At 52.1% G+C, this 19841-nt stretch overlaps 1 protein-coding gene across 1 annotated transcript in view; it reads right to left on the reverse strand.

Annotated features, from left to right (window-relative positions):
- Positions 1–19531, reverse strand: part of LOC119598046 (heterogeneous nuclear ribonucleoprotein L-like) — a 36627-nt gene extending 17096 nt beyond the window's left edge. Inside the window, exons 1-6 of the mRNA XM_037947685.1 lie at positions 19458–19531; positions 18556–18664; positions 15976–16205; positions 14728–14883; positions 11929–12025; positions 4125–4188 (exon numbers count right to left, since the gene is read on the reverse strand). Coding sequence (XP_037803613.1) covers positions 4125–4188; positions 11929–12025; positions 14728–14883; positions 15976–16205; positions 18556–18664; positions 19458–19531 — 730 coding nt within the window. The remainder of the gene's footprint in view (positions 1–4124; positions 4189–11928; positions 12026–14727; positions 14884–15975; positions 16206–18555; positions 18665–19457) is intronic.
- Positions 19532–19841: the final 310 nt, after the last annotated feature.

Here is a 19841-nt window from a genome sequence, read left to right on the forward strand (position 1 = left end):
AATCGGCTATCCCCCTCCTACAAGCACGAACAATTTTCCTTTTGCCCTTAGGTCCATTACCCAACCCACCGTCACACATTCACACTTTTAACCGGCACTAATCCCTTCAAATTGACGCATTCTTCGCCATTCCCGCTATTCCCTTTGAAAAGAAACGTCACTTTTACTCAAACCCACAACCGTTTAGGTCATATCACCCCCCCCCCCTTCCCCCAACTCCTCCAAGCAACCCATTCCTAATTCTCTCCCTCTCCCTCTCCCTCTCTCTCTCTCTCTCTCTCTCATACCTGAATGACGTCGAAAGCATGAACGGCCGAAGATAAGTTGCAAAAGACAAAAGCCGCAGAATATGAAAATTACGAAAACAAGAAAACGAGACAAACTGTAGTGAATATGAAGAGGACCATGAAAAAAAAGAAGAAGAACCAGACAACGAGAGAGAGAGAGAGAGAGAGAGAGAGAGAGAGAGAGAGAGAGAGAGAGAGAAGACGACGAGAGAGGAGGAGAGAAGAGAGAGAGAGAGAGAGAGAGAGAGAAGAAGACACGAAGAGAGAGAGAGAGAGAGAGAAGAAGACACGAAGAGAGAGAGAGAGAGAGAGAGAGGAGACACGAGAGAGAGAGAGAGAGGAGAGAGAGAAGAGAGAGGAAGAGAGAGAGAGAGGAGAGAGAAGAGAGAGAGAGGAAGAGAGGAGAGAGAAGAGAGAGAGAAGAGAGAGAAAGAGAGAGAGAGAGAGAGGAGAGAGACAAGAGAAGAGAGAGAGAGAAGAGGAAAGAGGAGAGAGAGAGCAGAGGAGAGAGAAGAGAGGAGAGAGAGAGAGAGAAGAGAAGAGAGAGAGAGAGAGACAGAGGAAGAGAGAGAGAGAGAGAGAGAGGAAGAGAGAGAGAGAGAGAGAGAGAGAGAGAGAGGGGGGGGGGGGGAGATCAACAAAACGAACAAGAGGGAGAGAGCGAAAAGAAAACGAGAAAGGAGAATTCAAGAAAAGGGAAATACGAACCGACCAGACGCAACTTCGTCATCAAGGCAAGGGAACCTGCCCGAAAGGGACATGGCCGCCCGATCGCCGTCAAGGCAGGAGGAGAGGAGGGAGAGAGGGAAGAAAGGAGGAGGAGAGGAGGGAGAGAGGGAAGAAAGGAGGAGGAAGAGGAAACAAATGGAGAAAGGGTGAAGGAGAGGAGAGAGAAAAAAAAGGAGGAGAGAAAGAAAGCATGTAGTAAAAGTAAAAGGTGGAAAGAATGCACAAAATGAAAGGGAGCGAACACCAGGACCACTTATCGCAGACGGAAAAGAAGAGAAGGAAGACATACGAGAAGATTGAGTAGTACGAAGTAACAGAAAAAATGGAACATTACACAAAAAAAACATAAGGACGAGGAACAAAAGGAGAAGACAGAATAAAATGATAACTGAAAATGGAAACCAAAGCAAACAAGAAAGGAAGATTTAGATAATACCCCCCCCCCCCAAAAAAAAAAGCCAGACCTCAAACGCCCAAGACATGAACAACGCAGAGACAGAGACAGACAGACAGACAGAAGGACGACGACGTTGAGCGACCACGACGGCGCAGACGAAGTGAACGACACGCACGCACCCCCCTCCCCCCCTCGAGGCCCAGGAAGGCTCGTCAACCACAACCACACCACGACGACATCAGTGCTAAAGAGTTTCCAGCGGGGGCCACAACCACACCAACCCGTATTATAAAATATGAACACGCCGAAAGGTCACCCACACCAGCCCTCCTACACCTAAATTTGGAGTCCTGCTACTATTTTTTCTGGAGTTAATTCTGATTTTTTCTTTTTTCATCATCTACTTTCACTCTTGCTCGCACGCACTCGCTCGCTCTTGCAGCTCGTTCACTCGTTCATTCCACACTAGATTTGTCCACCTCTCTCTTTTTTGTGTGTTGTACTCATGTACTCAAGTATATAGATATAGAAATACGAGTATATATATATATATATATTCTTGAAAATCTTGCTCAAGAGACTTACAAGGAAGTTATAAAATATACGATTCATCTACGTTTCATGCTGGAAGGAAAAGGGAGTTCTACTTACTACTGTCTATACTGTTGTCGAATTTGGGAAGGGGGAGGGGGGGGGCAGAAAGGGGGACAGTTGTCAAAAAAGGGGGGGGGGGGAGCGGAGGCAGGGAGGGAGCAGTAATGGACAGAAGTGAGGGATTTTGAGGGTGCACAAAATTGGGCATGGCTGGGGAAATGTGTCAATAATTCAATCAAAAAGTAGGGAATGAAGGGGCTGGGAATGGGGAGGCAGTCAAGCAGGTAAAGTCAGTCATTCAGTCAGCTCGGGAGGGAGGGTTGGAGGGAGAGTGAGGACAAGGACAGTCAAGTCAGTCCAGTCAGTCAAAAAATGGAGGCAAACGACAGAAATCAAGTGAAGTCAAAAGGGCACGTCAAAAAGAACACCAGAAAAGGTGAGAAAAAGATAACCTTTAAAAGAGACAATTAGTATACAGATCAACATGGCTTGTACTGAGAGAACGTCTGGGATTTCAGCATCACTACAAGGTCACGAGACTTGGAAAAAAACAGACTGAAAGGGGGAGGGGGAAGGCCAAGTACTAGAAGTATAAAAAAGAGCGTACATTAAAGATTTGTCTATATAAAATATATATAAAGTATTTTTGGCTGAGGTGCTGATGGTGGTGGTGGAGTCTGCTATATGAGGAGCTGCGATGGTAGTTGTGGTTGTAGATATAAGGTACCCGATGGTGGCGGGGCGGGGGGAGGGCGGGGAGGGGGTGCTGTGCCGCCCGGCGCACGCCCTGCAGCGGAGGGGGCGCGGGCGGCGCCACCACCCCACCGCCCTTCCTCCGCCCCACGCGCACGCACACACGCACACACACACGCGCGCACGCACGCAGAGACACGTGCACGCACTCTCTCTCTGTGGCCTGTACAGCTACGGGCGTGTGGCATGTGGCGTGTGGGCGCGAGCGAGGGCGGGCACGCCTCGTGGTTTCCTTGTAGTTGTGGTGCTGTGTAACTCTGTAGGAGCCCTCGGCCTCAGACGGAGAGTGTTGCCGTCCCAGCGGAGCCAACGACAGCAACACCCTCTGTAATCTATCACCAACGCGACCAAAACTACAACTTAAATCCAAATCACAAAAGATTATCATCATTTTGGCTTGACACAGTCACATGAGCAATAAAAGAGCTGAACGGAATCTTGAGAACTTTACGGATGAAAATGGTAATAGTAGTAATAATAATAATGAAAAAAAATCTCGCCCTCGCCCCCAGCCACGTCACAGCCAGCCTCCAAGAAGTCTCCAGGGAAGCCCCAAGGAAGCCTCCGCGAATATTTCTCCCTCTCCTCCTCCCACCCTCTTCTCGCCGGGCTTACAGGACACCGGGTGCCGCACAAACGCACGGACTTCTCGCCTCCAGCCTCATGCCCTTTGGCAGGAGATCACCGAGGGCGGCCAGGAGGGGAGGAGGCGGGGCCGAGGAGGAACCTGGGAGGCTGGCTGTTCAGGTGAAGGTCCAAGGGATGGAGGAGAAGAGGGGGGAAGGGGAAGAGGGGGTAAAGGGGTAGGAGGAGGGAAGGGGAAGAGGGGGTGAAGGGAAGGAGGGAGGGTGGGACGACGACAGGATGGAAGAAGCGGAGAGGAGGAGGAAAGGAGGAAAGAAGGGACGAGGAACAGAAGTTTGGGATGAAAGAAAAGAAGGGAAGAGAGAAGGAAAGGAGAAAGTTGAAAGGAGAGAGAGAGAGGCGTGGAGTGGATAAGAAGATGCAGAAGAGGGAGAAGTAAGGATAGAAACGAGAAGGAAAGCATAAGGAATTAAAGGCCAAGACGATGGAAAAGACGGAGTCAGGATAGAGGAAATTGCAGGACAGGGAAGGACAGACAGGAATGCACAAAGAACAACAAACTGGAGGAGGAGAAAGGACATGGGGGGGCGGAGAAAGGGAGGGATGTGGGAGGAGGAGGAGGAAGAAAGAGGGGAGAAAAGGAATTATACAGGTAAAGGATTTACCTCGAGACAGAGGAAACGGAGGGAAGGAGGGGGGGGAGACGGGGGAGGGGGGAGGGGACTGGGAGCGACGAGAGTTGGATACGTTAAATCTAGAAAAATGTATTCGACACTTACCAACATTGGGGTTTGTGAAGTCCCAGCTCTCCGCGTCATTCTTGTACACATTCAGTTTCGTTGGCTGGAAAAAATGAAAACAATTAATATGTGACCAATAAATATATATAATATACAAACCATAACACCAATCTATAATAAGCAGAAAAATGAAAAGTTCCTTTCTCGTCCTTCAACCCTTACCCTTCCTCGGCAACCCCCCCCCCATCCTTCCCTTCCTCCCTATGCCAAACCCGCGTCGCCAGCACACATTCCTGTACCCGCATCCACATCGAAACCAACACCGCCATCATCACCTGGCGACAGACGCCCGCACGAGAGCAAAACAAGCTCTTGGGAATTCCGCGAATGCCCGCATACCAAGAATAATAATGGTAAAAACAGAATAAAAAGGGAATGGGGGGAGAGAGAAAAAAAAAAAAAAATCCAATCCACAGTGGCGTCTTAACAGGTCAATCAACGCTCGAATGCCTCCCAAAATGCCATAAAATTTCAGAGCCGCAAACGTGACCCTTCGCTAAAAAGCGAGAAACTTACGGCGCACACTCTCGGGATGTAAATACCGACGAGGAAGAGCAAGAGGAGGAAGATGATTTGGGGAAAGAAGGACGATATAGAGAAGAGACAAACCATAGAGGCGAAAAACCCATCTTCATTATCATCTTATTATCCTAATAATGAGCGACCGACCGGGAGAAGGATGAGCGAGAGAGGAAGAGAAGAGAAGAGGATGGGAACTAAACTAAGAAAAAAAAAAAAAAAAAAAAAAATCACATGTGATGCTTACACATACTGAAATGACTATCCAGGTAACATACAGGTGTACTGTCAAGCGTCACAAGGTACAAGACTGGCGAGACTCCTGCCAACATTCTGATTAGGTGATCGCGATGAGGTGGGGGGGGGGCAAGGGGGGGGGGAATGGAGGAGGAAGAGGATGGGGGAGAAGATAGATAGGAAGGAGTGAGGAATACGAAGAAGGTCGAAGAGAAGAGAAGAGAGGAAGAAAGGGAGGGGGGAGGAGGAAGTAGTGGTGATGATAAAAAAAGGACTGACGAGTCTTAGGAGGGAAAGTTATGACGGACAGATATGGCGGGTTTTTGGCAGGTGAAGTAATGAAACCCGTGTCCCATCTCCCGCTGCTTCGACTCGTCCCTCTCCCCTCACCCATCAGCCCCCCTCCCCCCCTTTCCGCCGTCCGCTCCCCTCGACTCCCCTCGGCGCAGAGTCCAACGCACGCACTCCCACTCCCGTCTCGCTCACGACGCGTCTCCCTTTCACCTTTATAAAGGCGCGGTAACAGGCGCTCCCCTGCCCTACATGCGATCCCAGTGCCCTCTGTCCTCTGTGCCTGCTTGTTTGCCTGCTTCCCTACTTGCTTCTTCCTTTCTGTTTTGTATTCTCCCTTCTTTCCTTCTTACTACTGTTTTCTCTCTCTCTGTTCTGTCCGAATACTTTCCTTGCAACTTCCTCCCTTCGTCCCGCCTTTCTGTTCCGGATTTATCCCTTCCTTCCTTCCCATCTCCATCCATACTTTATTCTGATTTTATCCCTTCCCTGCATCCTACTGTCATTCCTTTCTTTCTGATCTGTCGTTATCCCTCCCTCTCTCCGTCCCTTCCTTCCTAGTGGTCTGCTTACCTCCCTCGCGTTGCTTCCTCCTCCCCCCCTTCCCTCCCTAGCTGGTATGTGATCCCGGGCTTATTGCTGGCCCCGAAAGAAAGGAAAGAAGTTAAACAAATCACCGGCCATTGTCATAAAAAGCTTCAACCTCAACTTCATTTCACCGCTCGCGAGAGATAGGAGAATGGGAAGGGGAGGCGTGTGTGGGGGAGAAGAGAGGTGGAGGAAGGCGGAGGGGGAGAGGGAAGGGAGGCAAGAAGAGAGGGGAAGGAAGGGGAAAGGGTAGGGGGCGGGGGGCGTGTGTGGCTTTAAGTTACATGCTCGTGTAAAGCACTAGTGTCGGCCACCGCACGCGCCTTACCTGGCCGAATGATCAGCCCTGTTTGCAACAACGCTGCAACGACCATTCCTGACCGAAAGCGCTGCTCCAGACCCTGGCCGATCGCATTACCGGTCGGCGCAGCTCAACGCAACGAATCTGGGGCGAGGTCTGGCGGTCATTCGTTTTCCCTTCCCTCTTTCCCTTCATTGCTCCTTAGCCTTCTTTTCCCTTCCCCCCCCCCCCTCCAATCAGCAGCGAGAGGAAGAATCATTACAGGTAATACGAGGTGAGACGAGGGGAGGGGGTGGTGAAGAGAAAGAAAGAAAGAACGAAAAAAAAAGAGGGCGAGGGGGAGGCGGGGGAGAGCAGCACGTGCTCAGTAATTTATTAAAGCGCTGGTCGTTCGGCGTTGGTGTCCGCTCTCCTGACTCCCCAGTCAGTCAGTCAGCCAGCTAGTCTGTCAAGTCAGTCAGTCAGTCAGTCAGCGGTCTGCTATGTTGGGCACATCATGCGGTGTATCATGTGGCCTGCGCCGTAAAGAACATGATTCATGGCACGCGGGCACGCTCATTTCGGGCATACCAGAACCAAGACTGACATGCCACACCGGACAACGTCATCACTCTCCCCTGTCCAATCCCCCCGTCTCTCTTCTCCTCCCCTCTCCCCCCCCTCTCTTTCTCCTCCCCTCTCCCCACCCCTCTCTTTCTCCTCCCCTCTCCCCAACCCCTCACTCCTTTCTGCTCTCCCCCGCTCCCCCGCCCTCTGTTACCTCAGCGACCCACATGTCGGTCTCTTCTACACACCTTCCTCGTCTTACAACTTGAGGGAGGTTGAGGGGGAGACAGGCACGAAAGGAAGAGAGAGTGGGGATAAGCAGAGAGAAACGGGGCAGACAGAGAGGGGAAAAAGACCCAGGGCAGACGGCGGCCGCGCAGAGGAAAACTTTCGCACTTCCTCCGTCCCGACGCCCACCCCCCTCCCTTACCTTTCCCTCCCGTAACGAGGTGTTGGTGGGCGAAGCGGGCGCGGCAATGAACATAACATATTCCTCCGATGGCTCCAGTTGGCCAGTCAGCGACACGCGTCAATAACGCAACACCCAACTTCGACAAAACTTCTCCCCCCCCAGAAAAAACCGGTGTGAATTTTACGGTAGCTTTCCTTCTTTCGAAAACAACAATCATGTAAGCTCTCTCTCATTCTCACTCAGCTCAATCACTCATTCACTTTTATGTTTGTACGTGCGTATAGACATAAAAATACATTTTCCCGCAATTCTCGGCGTTTAAAACTGCCTTCTCAGGACGAATGGAAAGCTCTTAGCATTTAGCCATTACCGTATGCTAATGTCCTTACGTTTCCCCTTCCTACTACCCCCCCCCCCCAACACCCTTCCCCCGATCAATAGCCCGGGATGATCGTCTCATTAACCCGAATATGCAACTCGTCTGCCACCTCGTCTTATTTACATCGTCCCCTTTCAACTCGCGTGCAACTGCAGGTACTTTGCAGTGTCTCTAGAATCAGATTCTCAATCTCTCTCTTCTCTCTCTCTCTCTCTCTCTCTCTATTGACTTAAGACAACTCCGCTCCTCCGTCTTCTTAAGTTTTCCCGAGATTTGCAAGTCTGATGCGCTCGCAGGCGGGTGAAGTCTTGTTCTGTCGGACGGGAAAGAAGGGAGGCGAGGAGGGGGGGGGCGAAGGAGCAGGATGGCGTGGCGAGGAGGAAAAGAAGGTAGAATTCTCCCAATGAGGCAACGGGGGAGGCGGTGACGCAGGGAAAAGAAGACAGGGACCGACAGTTGCGTCGGCAACGTTGGCGAAGAGGATCAGACGTACAAAAAGTAGAGAAGTACGGAAGTCTACCCCTCCTCTTTCTCCTCCTCCTGCTTCCCCTCACTACTCCTCTCCCTACCCCACCTTGAAATGTGCGTGGTAAAGAGACACATCGCGAAGGTTATGTATAATCGACACTTCTCTCCCCATGTCAATAATGCAAAGCGTTTCGTGCAAACTCTAGCATGCGCTGCGATAACCGACAAATCGGTCGACCGACCGACCACCCACGACCGACTCTCGTACGCGACTCGTGAAATCAGCGTTTGCTCATGTTGTATCCCGTCCAGGTCAAGGCTAGGGGTTCTCCGAGTCATCTACAAACTGTTTCTAAAAAGCCATGCACGGATGGTTTTGTGTGATAGCCAATGTATCCTCTGTAACTTTAGTCCTAGACTTGTGTTCCTCAAGAACAAAGGAGCCAAGGAAGATGAGTCGCATACCCCCTTGGGCCACACACGGGTCATCTCGCAGCAATCGCATGGAATCGCCAGGTGACCCACACGTTATTCCTATATCCTACGGATTAACTTACTACTCGCGTCGTCCCCATGGTACTTGGATCACAAACTCGATGTCCCACGTCTAATTCACGTCATGCTACCTCCCCCTCCCCTCTCCTCATTCACCATTCATTCCTCGGATTATCCGCAGAGGATGCCGGGGTCAACACGCCCCCCCCCCCATCACCCCCTCCCCTCCGAGGACGTGTCACGACTCTCTTCAGCTTCGTGGGTGTAGGTGCCCCATGCAGACATTCCTTTCTGATACAGAGAGAGGGGAAAGGGAGAGAGAGAAAAAGTAAAAAAAGTAAATAAAAAGAAAAAGACGAGAGAGAGGAAGAGAGGAGCGCCAGCCAGCCTTGGAGACACGTGCGCCTCTCAGCTTGCCTCATCAACATGGCACTAACCACGATACTAAACCCACCGTAATTACCAGGTACATTGGCTCGCCCAGGTGAGGGGTGGGGGGAGAGAGACGGGGTGAAATGGAGAAAGGGGAACGTAAGAAGAGGGAGAAATATGGATCAAAGTGGGCGGTGGAGAATCATCTAAGAAGGGAGAAGAAGGGTATATAGATAAGGAGGAAGCAGGCAAATACTGGGGAGGGAGGGAGGGAGGGAGGGAGGGAGGGAGGGAGGGGGAGAGAGAGAGAGAGAGAGAGAGAGAGAGAGAGAGAGAGAGAGAGAGAGAGAGAGAGAGAGAGAGAGAGAGAGAGAGAGAGAGAGAGAGAGAGAGAGAGAGAGAGAGAGAGCCGAGCGAGTTATTCCTGGTAGTGACCCAGTTAGTGTCCCTCTGCTGACGAAATAGTTTAATATCCAGATAGTGCAGTGTCAGCCAGGAAGACCCGGGCGATGTCAGGCGTGTGTCAGCGCGAGTGCCAGCCCTGGTGTTGTGCAGATTACGGCTAACATCCCCCCCCTCCTCCCCCTGCCTCCGCCCGCCCGGTGGCACAGTGCCGGACGGGGCCATCATAAATTCCTCGGGAGCCTGGGCGAGGGCGGGCGGATGGGCGGCAGAAGGTAGGTAGGTAGCTAGGTAGGTAGATTGACAGACAGATGGATGGATGGATAGATAGATGAGCGAGCGAAACCCATGCTGCTGGCCGCACCCACTTGTAACTGATGGGAAAAGAAAGAGAAGAGAGGGAAGGGGAGGAAAAGAAAAAAGGAAATAAAAATCAAAAGGTGAGGGGGAAAGGGGGGAAGCTAGTGGTGATGTTAAGGGGAACGAAGATCAAAGGGAAGCATCGTGATACGGTAAACTGCAGCGGATGCGTTAGATTCACCATCTCCGAGTAACGACCAGGCCAGACTCGGTAACGCCTAACAATTCATTCATAAAGGCCCTAACTAGCATCGCCCTATGGTCATCCCCGACGTCCACAACCATTAAATCGGAACAAACAGGGACTTGTATTGCACATAGCTTTAACAGTAAGAACACTAGCAAACTAGGAATCGTTCCTTTGTCTTCCTTCCTTCCTCCCTCCCTCCCTCCTTCCTCCTACCACTCTTCCTACCTCCTGTCCTTCCGTCATTCCTTCCTTTCTCCCACCCTCCCTCCCTCCTTCCTTCCTCCTACTACTACGCCGCCTCCTTCCAACTTGTCACGACCGAAAAGCGTACACAAACACTGACGGCGTAAGCTATACAAGCCACACCTGTATTCGATCAGAGCAAGGACGCGGGACTGAATAAGAGAGAAGGGGGAGGGAGTGAGAGCGGGAGGGATAGGGATAGGGATGGGAAGGAGGGGGGAATGAGGAAAAGGTAACGGAGAAGAGGAAGATGAAGAAAGTGGAGGAGAATGGAGAAGGCTACCAAGGAGGAGCAAGAAAGGAGCCAAGGAAGATGAGGAGGAGGCACCAAAGTAAACACACCCAAGTTCAAGACACAAACGTGAACACAGGATCTTTGATGTATATGAAAACAAACAGGAACAACAAGAAGACTTCACGTGAAGAGATCTTCTGGCTTCAGCAGATTAGCCAAGCATAAAGCCGCACCAAGCGCGCACGCACGCGCACACTACTCCTCGAGAGAGAGAGAGAGAGAGAGAGAGAGAGAGAGAGAGAGAGAGAGAGAGAGAGAGAGAGAGAGAGAGAGAGAGAGAGAGAGAGAGAGAGAGAGAGAGAAAGTGAGAGAGAGAGAGAGAGAGAGAGAGAGAGAGAAAGGAAAGAGAAAGAGAGAGAGAGAGAGAGAGAGAGAAAGGAGAGAGAGAGAGAGAGAGAAAGGAGAGAGAGAGAGAGAAGAGAGAGAGAGAGAGAGAAGGAGAGAAAAGGAAGAGAGAGAGGAGAGAGAGAGAAGAGAGAGAAGGAGAGAGAGAGGAGAGAAAAGGGAGAGAGGAGGAGAGAGAGAGAGAAGAGAGAGAGAGAGAGAGAGGAGAGAGAGAGAGAGAGAGAGAGGGGGGGGGGTCCGGAGTGTTTGAGGATACAATAGTAGTGTGTGTGGCGCGATTCAGGGTATGAGAGAGGAAGAAAAAGGAGGGGAAGGGGTGAGAAGGGTTCAGGATGGGGGAGGGTAGGGAAGGAAGGAGGAGTGGAAAGGGTTGGGAGAAGGGTGAAGGGGAGCGGCTGGAATCAACTTTTGTGGATGGGAAGCGAGGCGTGCAAGCCCCTAGAATTTTTTATGGCGTGGTCATCACAGCTACTCTTTTTCAATTTCCCCATTTCTCCTTTTTTATATATATCCTCTCCTTGTTCCTCCTCGTCATCCTGCTCTTCCCTGTGGTGACTCCTAGCTAGCTGTTCCACCTCAACGAGTCAAGAAACCCAGCTAACAATCCCTCCATTCTCACTCATTACAAAACGAAGCTCTTCAGGACAATCATCTCCCATCATCCACATCCTCGCTTTTACTCACTCACTCACCCATCCTTATATGCGCGCGCGCACACATGCTCACGCACATAACTCACTAACACACACTTGTCACAACATACAGCCACATGATTAAAATCTGATACAATCGGATGGGTGGCGGGAGGGGGGGGGCACAGCAAGTGTGGGAGAGTTTGATGCAGCTCCCTGCGTGGTGGGAGGGAAGGGGAGGGGGAGGAGAGGGGTTGGCACAGTGCCAAGCATCACCACAGGGGCGGAATTAACCGACGCCCACCATCCCCTCCTGCACGGCCGCCCTATCCTTCCGTATCTCCCGCTCCCACAGGATCCACAGCTCTGAGTCTGAGGTTCCCTTCCTCGTAGGCTCACCGCCGACCTGCCCACCGACCCGATGTCCTCTCCCACCGGGACCAAGCTCTCGAGACCACAGGTTTTTCACCGCCGGGTTCCAGAGACCGTAGCGCCTCCCGCCCCCACCGGAAAGGCAAGAAATCACAACGTCCTCCTCTACCCAACGCGAAGACTCGAGAACGCCTCCCCTCCTTCCTATTTTACCCTACCCCCCCACACTCAGCACAAAAACGCAGGAAAAACAAGACCAGCAAAGCATCTACTGTTGCCCCCCCCCACTTCCCCCCAACGAAGAACAAAGAACAAAAGAACTCTCTGAACACTTACCTTTGCGTACTCTATCCTGAGGGTGCAGCATCCGGAGTAGATGTCGGCGCCCTGGAGTCCCTCTCGCGCCCGGGTGGCCGGCTCGATCCCGTCGAACGTGGGAGCGAGTTAAGGAAATTATTCTATGGGTGATGATCGAGGAGGAAGAAAAAAAAAAGGGGGGGGGGGATATGTGGATGATAAAGATTGTGAGAAAACGTGAGCGCGTCATTTATGTGGATTTATGAATATGATCGCAAAGTATCCGATAACGAGGGGACAATTGCGAGCGGGTTTGTGACTGTGTGTGTGTGTGTGTGTGTTGGCGGTGTCCTTCGTCCATTTTTTTCATGGGTGGAGTAACACAATACAAGGCCAGGTATGGGTTGCTGCGGTGAGTCACCTCTCTCTCTCTCTCTCTCTCAGTAATTAGATTCGAAAGTGCTTTCACGTCCCCGAAGGCAGGAGGCCAGACGGATATGAGGACATCAAACAATCCCCCCCTCCGGAGAGAGAGAGAGAGAGAGAGAGAGAGAGAGAGAGAGAGAGAGAGAGAGAGAGAGAGAGAGAGAGAGAGAGAGAGAGAGAGAGAGAGAGAGAGAGAGAGAGAGGAGGGGGGGACAATGCAGCAGATGGCCCAGTTCTCAGACTTGCGAAGGACCTTATTTACCAGCAGCTAACACCCCCCACCCCCGCCCCATCCCACCCTCGCCGTCCGCTTGTAATCAGGGCGCGCGGGATCGTTTAAATGTTATGAATTCCCAGCATACATTACACCCTCATTTCCAAAGCTAAAAATGCCTCGGCGGGTCAAGTGCTTCTCTCGAGGGAACTGGAGAGGGATGGGGGAAGGAGGAGGAGGAGGAGGAGGAGGAGGAGGAGGAGGAGGAGGAGGAGGAGGAGGAGGAGGAGGACGGAGGGAGGAGAGAGGATACGATGGGATAATAAAGGGAAAGGAGAATAGTGAGAAAAGAGGTTTGGGGAAAGGCAGAAGCTAAAGAAGAGAAAAAATGAAAGACGGTAAGTAAAGGAGGGGGGGAAGAAAATGAGAAGGTGGAGGTTGCAGGAGGATGACGACGAAGAACAAAGTATAGGGCGCAGATAGAAGCGAAGAGCCTGGCACGGGGCGAACGGGCGACGCAGCAAAGAGATTGGCATCTTGACCAAACCTTCCACTCGGGGCCAGATCGTATTCAACATCAATTATCTCGACATCTATGTCAAGACCACTCTCCTCCCTCCACCCCTACCCCCACCCAACTCCTCACACTTCATCAAGTGACATACCGCCCACCTCTACCTCCATTTGCACCCCCACCCCCCCGCCTGTCCCGCTCCCCATCTCATTCCCTTCCTTTGCCTCACTTAATTAAGCGGGTTTTCCTACCTCCCTCCCACCATAATGCCCCGAATTCTCGTCTCTAATATAATCCTTAACCCTTAATACTCCCCCCCCCCCTCTTTTTCTCTATCATCCTTGGCCTGCCTGTGTCGTCCATCTTCTCCTTTCCTCGTCCATTATTTCTTTCTCCTATCTCTGTCTCCCCCTCTCTTTTTTTTCTCTCTCGTCCAACGCCCGGGACCTTCCAGCTGCCTTTCCCCTCCGTTCACGCCGTCTGTCAGGAATTGTTAGCGCCTGGAACGAGCCATGGCGATGGCATTCGTCTCGACAACACCCCTATCTCATCCTACTTCCCCTCCGCCTCGCGCTCTCCTCGTAATACTACTCTTGTTCCTCTTTTCCTTACAACTACTAATACTACTTATCTCTTCTCCCCCCTCCCCTACTCTACGAACACTACCTTCTTTTCCCCTGCTACTCCTCCTCCTCCACCCTTAACTCTTCCTTCTATCCTCCCCCTTCCCCCCATACCGTGAAGAGAAAATGGCGTAGATGTGGAAGTGTAGGTGTAGGCGGGATGTGCCCCCCCTCCCCCTCCTCCCTTTCACAACACAACTGTTTGCCAAAGCATTTCTTCACACTCGCCGCCAAGCACTGTCACCGCGTCGGTCCGATGCAAGCAAATCAAGGGCAGCCATGGGAGGCTTTGTGGTGTGCGTCATCGCCACCACCAGATGATGGAGGAGGAGGAGAAGGAGAGGAGAGGGGACAAGGAGCTGACGAAGGAGGAATCACAGGAACGGCAGACAGCAATGGCAGACGAGCGCGGTGACCGTCCTCGGCCAAGTACGAGCTTCGACCTCTTGATTTCTCTACAAACACTAAAACTTCCTGACATGTTTACACAGCTCTTTTTCTCCCTCTCCCACGCCCCCTCCTCTCTTTCCTTTTCTCTTCCTCCTAACCGCCCTGGGGTTCTCATCCTCGCTCTCCCGATTTCTCCCTCATCCTCCTTCCTTCTTTCTCCCCTTTGCCTCTTCCTCCTTTTACCTCTCACTCACCTTCTCATGTTCTCACGATTACCTAACACTAATCATCTATCTAATCACCTCGATATTCCTCACGCACTTGATCTGTTCCACTCGCCGAACACCCTTACCAATATAGTCCTTATATATTTTATCCTAGCGCACTCACACGTTCCATAATTATTATCCTGCTCTCTCTCTCTATTCAAAAATTACACATATTCTACTCATAACTTAATTAAATACAAGGATACATTAGCACTGCATTTACCATCACTAGCAACCACACGGCCACTGAAATGCCTAAGTGAGAGTGAATAATGAAGAAAAAAGTTAATTGAAGGAATGAGCCAATTGTGCTTTTCTTCTCAAAAGCGATGAAAATGAAAATAAGGGAAAATGTGCAATAAACAAACTTATCAATGTTCAAGTGATTGCTTAAAAGGATATTCAACCATGGCCTGGACGCCATTCTTCTTGAAGATAACGATACGCAGGACATTTCCGTAGGGCTGGCAAATGGTGTGTATCACATCCTGAGGAAGAGAGAGAAAAACATTAAAACATGATACATATCCGTTGTTGTGAATCAAATAAGAATAATATACAAGTTGTCATGTTTTGTGGTTACACACTTAAGATTAGCTTTACATGTACAAATCCGAATTGTAAAATAAAAGACAGCGAGACGGATAAAAGAAGAGAAACAAATAGAGAAAGGGGGATAGAGGGAGAGGGGGAGGAGGGAGGGAGGGAGGGAGGAGAGAGAGAGAGAGAGAGAGAGAGGAGAGGAGGGGAGAGAGAGAAGAGAGGAGAGAGAGAGAGGAAGAGAGGAGAGGGAGAAGAGAGGGGAGAGAGAGGAGAGAGGAGAGAGAGAGAGAGAGAGAGAGAGAGAGAGAGAGAGAGGGGAGAGAGAGGGGAGAGAGGGAGGGAGGAGAGAGAGAGAGAGAGAGAGAGAGAGAGAGAGAGAGGAGAGAGAGAGGAGAGAGAGAGAGAGAGAGAGAGAGAGAGAGAGAGAGAGAGAGAGAGAGAGAGAGAGAGAGAGAGAGAATCAATACATGATACAGCACTCTTCGTCAATAGTTTGCTAACGATAAAGAGCTTAAACGAGCTTCCATTGCACGAGAAACAAGGGGGAATTACCTGATAAAGAGAGGGGGGACAGAAAGGGAAACTGATAAGACTGGCAAAATCGGACCCGTCCACTGGGGTTGCTTCATCAGCACTCGGGATTAGGATTCCGTATCGGAGAATGGAAAGAATTACAGAATCGTACCCCCTCTCTGGGGAGGGGGACTCCCAGTCAGGCTATTACTGAGACAGTCGCACAAATGCAATCTTATGACCCCCCCCCCCCTACACACACACACACACACACACACACACACACACACACACACACACACACACACACACACACACACACACACACACTTTTTTACGACGACCCCCGCCCCCACCCGTCTGCCACTTCCGAGGTCCGGCCCCACCATCGCCTTCCGGGACATCGATAACCGCGCGCACGTAAACGGCCTCGGCGATAACAACCCGCCGCTTCGTGGAATAGCCCACCGATATTCCGAAACGCAGCATGGGGGGGGGGGGGTGATGCGAACAAAACGCGTGAGAGGATGATTCAAGGCATAGAAACAGGGCTAAATAAGTACCTACTGGTTTGTATAAAACGGTAACAACTACAGTCCAGTAGCAGCGACAATACCAGCAACATCATTAGCAATACCAAGACCACCAGCTACAAGACCAGCTACAGCGACAACAAAACCGACACCAACACCACCTCCACAATCGCCAAGAGCAGCCGTCTTCTCCCGTGGCTGCAGCCGCAGAGTTGCACGAAGGTGCCCGAACAGGTGAGGGCGGCCGCGATATGGCTCGGTTTCTCCCAGGGCGAAACGCGACACCCGCTGCTGCCAAAAAGATGGCGAGCCCGTTGTAACCTTAGTGCTCTGCCTCCGCGCGGATATCACCACCTCGCCACTAAACACTCGCACATACGCCATACAAGACAGGCACACATTCGCAACTAAAATTAACTAAAAGACTTCTTTTCAGGAGCCCAAAACGTTTCCCGACGGCCACCGCCGCCGCCGCCAGCAGGGGGCTCGCATAATTCCCAAGGCAGATCAACGCTAAAGTCGCGAGGCGTGCGACATGTCTGCCATCGTCTACGGCCAAGCCAAGGGACTATAATCTCTTTCCTAATGTCGGTCTTCAAATTTCAACTCTTTCAGTCGCTTTTAATTACTTACTTGTATCCTTTACTCCACGTGTGCTTGGAACTACTCACGGGCAATTTTGCCTACTTCCAAGATATTTTCGGACCATAAAAAAGAGGAATATAGCCGTTGCCTCATTCGCCTCCCGTACCCACTCCCCCCTCCCTCCCTCAGCGACGCCGCAAGCGAGCTTTTTTCCCCGACGAGACGACGACTCGGTTCATCCGCGCCCCAGCCATTAACCTGCCACTCGCTGATACCATCGCCTCGTTCCTCTCCTTGAATCTGCATCTCCATCTCGGCCGCGTCTTCCTCCAGCTCGCGCTTTTGATCTGCTCTTCAATTCACTCTGCCTGCCTACCTACCTGCCTACCTTGACTACCTGTCTTCCACCCCCCCCCCCCTTCATTTTCCCTTCTGCTTTCTACCTTTTCCCCTTCCAACTTTTCCTTCCCACTCTTTCCCCAACCTTTTGTGCGATGGTATAGTGCAGCTGGCCACGCAAGCTGTCCCTCCTCCCCTCGACAAGTGCATGCCCCTCCCCCACCCCTGATAACACCTGTACAACAGTTACGTCAGTAGTATGTATGAGTGGGTGTCTAACCGACTATGGAGAACACACACGCTATAAGAGAAAACAGTGGATACAGATAATCGCAATTCACTCCTTGGTTACTCTGGTAAAAAAAAAAAAAGTATAATTATATCTATATCTCATCCCTCCCCCTTCTCTCTCATATATATATATATATATATATATATATATATATATATATATATATATATATATATATATATATATATATATATATATATACCGCTCGAAGTTCTACTTACCCCCACCTTCACGAATTCTAAATGCAAAAGAAGGCATAGACCCCCTCCCCCCGGCTGATCAAGAAACCAATCGGAGTCGAGCCCTTGTGTCATTCGCCGCAGCTACTTCCTTTCCCAAAGACGAAGTGTTCACCTTGTAACCCAAACCCCACTCACTTCATAAGCTGCTCTTGCTACCACTACTACTTCCCTCCCTGACATGACGACTGCCCCCTTAGGCTCCCTTCTAAACCCTCCCTCCTACAAATGCGACGTACCGTACCCTACACCACCATCCCGTGCGACGCCCCCCTTCCCTAAGCCACCCCTCACCCCCTATGCGACGACCCTTTGCCTAAGCCTCCTCCTCCTCCATGCAACGACCCCTCCCCTCCTTCCCTCCCCCTGAGCAAATGCCCTAGCAACACGAGAGGGAAGCATTTCAGCGTTCTACCGGGATCATGGTTTACCTCTCGTTCTTCTGGGATTTACTCTTGTTCTCTCCTCCTCACTCCTTTTCTTCTCCTCGGCTGTTTTCTCCTCCCTTTCCTTTCCCTTTCAGTGTCTCCTACGTTACATATCTGTCTTGCTCCGGGTGCCAGCGTTAACCAACCCGGCAACGTGGACAGCGGAGTGAGTGCCAGCCGTGACCACGGGGGGGTAGGGGAAGGGAGGGGAGAGAGAGGGAGAGAGGCAGGGAGGGATAAGGGGGAGAGGTGAGAGGGGAGGGAGAGGCAGGGAGGGAAAGGGGGAGAGGTGAGAGGGGAGGGAGAGGCAGGGAGGGAAAGGGGGAGAGGGGAGGGAGGGAGGGAGGGAAGGAGGGAGAGAAGCAGGGAGGGATAAGGGGGAGAGGAGAGGGAGGGAGATAGAGATAGAGAGAGATAGGATAGATAGATAGATAGATAGATAGAGAGAGAGAGGAGGAGGGAGTGAGGGGGTAGAGAATCGAGGTTACACTGCAAGCGAGTCGCGAGAGCACGGAGGACGAAGGCTAAGCATGACGAACGGTCAAAACTTCGAAAATAGATACTGATGTGAGCGATCCTCCCTCCCCCTCCCGTGAGCGTAGGGCCGGGCATGTGATCGGCGTGGCGGCCCGTCAAAACGACGACTCCACCCCCCCCCCCCCATCACTCTCCCTCCCTCCAACGGGCGCCCCCGCACGTGGCGACGAAGGTGCTTCTCGCTCCCACATGCTTCGCCGCGATCTATCACCGCCGCTGACCGTCTCGCCGCCGTCGCCGCCGCCGTCGCCCGCGAGTGCGGCAAGTGAGCGCACCAGCCAGGAATGCGCATGACGGCCGCAGACGCAGAGCCCTGACTTAGTGTGACAACTGCAAACGTGATACGACTCCAATGCAGGGTGCCACAGTGCGAGGAGGGAGAGGGGGGAGAAGGGAGAGAGGAATGGAGGGGGTAAGAAGGAGGGGACGAAGGCATGGGTATGAACCGGGGCTGGGCACCGGAGTGACCGCTCTGCTTAGAGGGCACGGACAAAGGAGAGAGAGAGCGCGCGCGCGCGCGGCCCGAACGCCGACGCTGCCCGCTCTAGTGCCAAGAATGTCTCACTTATTTCACCCTACTGACATCTCGGCAAACACCTGCAATCACGCCTTTTCCCCTCGCCCGCCTGACCTCGCCTACCAGATCCCGGGTCCCTTCCCCTCCCCTTCCCTTCTCGACGCACCGGTGTGCACACGCGGACGAAGACAAAGCGCACACAAAAAGCCCGAGAAAAGGAGGAAAGAGGAGACGAACCGGTGGAGACGGTTATAAAACTCCGGGCGTCAGGCGAGCAACGACTGGTTCACAGACTCAGAAACCGGACGCCACAAAATCGAAACCGAACGGCGCACTCAACCTCCCCCCCCCTCTGCGTTCATCGCCAGGCCGGATACGAGGCTAAATCTGGGGAACATCTGAGCTTCAAACGGACGCGCGCTCTACTCTTGCGGTCTTTCCCGAGTTGGAGGATGGTGGAGATAGGGAAGGCGGGAGGTTAGAAGAGGGTACTCCGCGAAGGGAATGGGTTGGGGGGGGGGGGGGTTGCGTAAGGAGGGCGGGGAAGGAGATGCTCTACGACGGCGATGGCGAGGAGGAAGGGAGGGGCACAAGAAGGAACATTACTTCTTGATGTCCGCCGTTCCGTCCCCGTGCTTCTGCCTGCCTGCCTCCGTGTCCATCCCACAACCCTGGAACATTTCTCGAAAACGAAAACAACGCCCGGCCGAAGCCTGGATGGACTCTGCAGACACAGACACACACAGACAAGAAGGCAGACGTCGACAATCACGCCGGTGCGAGCAAGGCATCGAGAGTGACAATTCCACATCACAATTAACGGAGTGCCAAGCACCGACATACGCCCATCCATCCACCCTAAACTCCGCCCACTGTGTCAGTGTCACATGGCTGGTGGGGTGGGGTGGGGGATGAGACGGGGAATAGAACAAGAGAGGAGGGGGGGGAGAGAGGGAGGGAGAGGGAGAGAGAGGGAGGGAGAGGGAGAGA

This window comes from Penaeus monodon, chromosome 40 (assembly GCF_015228065.2).
Source record: "Penaeus monodon isolate SGIC_2016 chromosome 40, NSTDA_Pmon_1, whole genome shotgun sequence".
Classification (NCBI taxonomy): Eukaryota; Metazoa; Arthropoda; class Malacostraca; order Decapoda; family Penaeidae; genus Penaeus; species Penaeus monodon.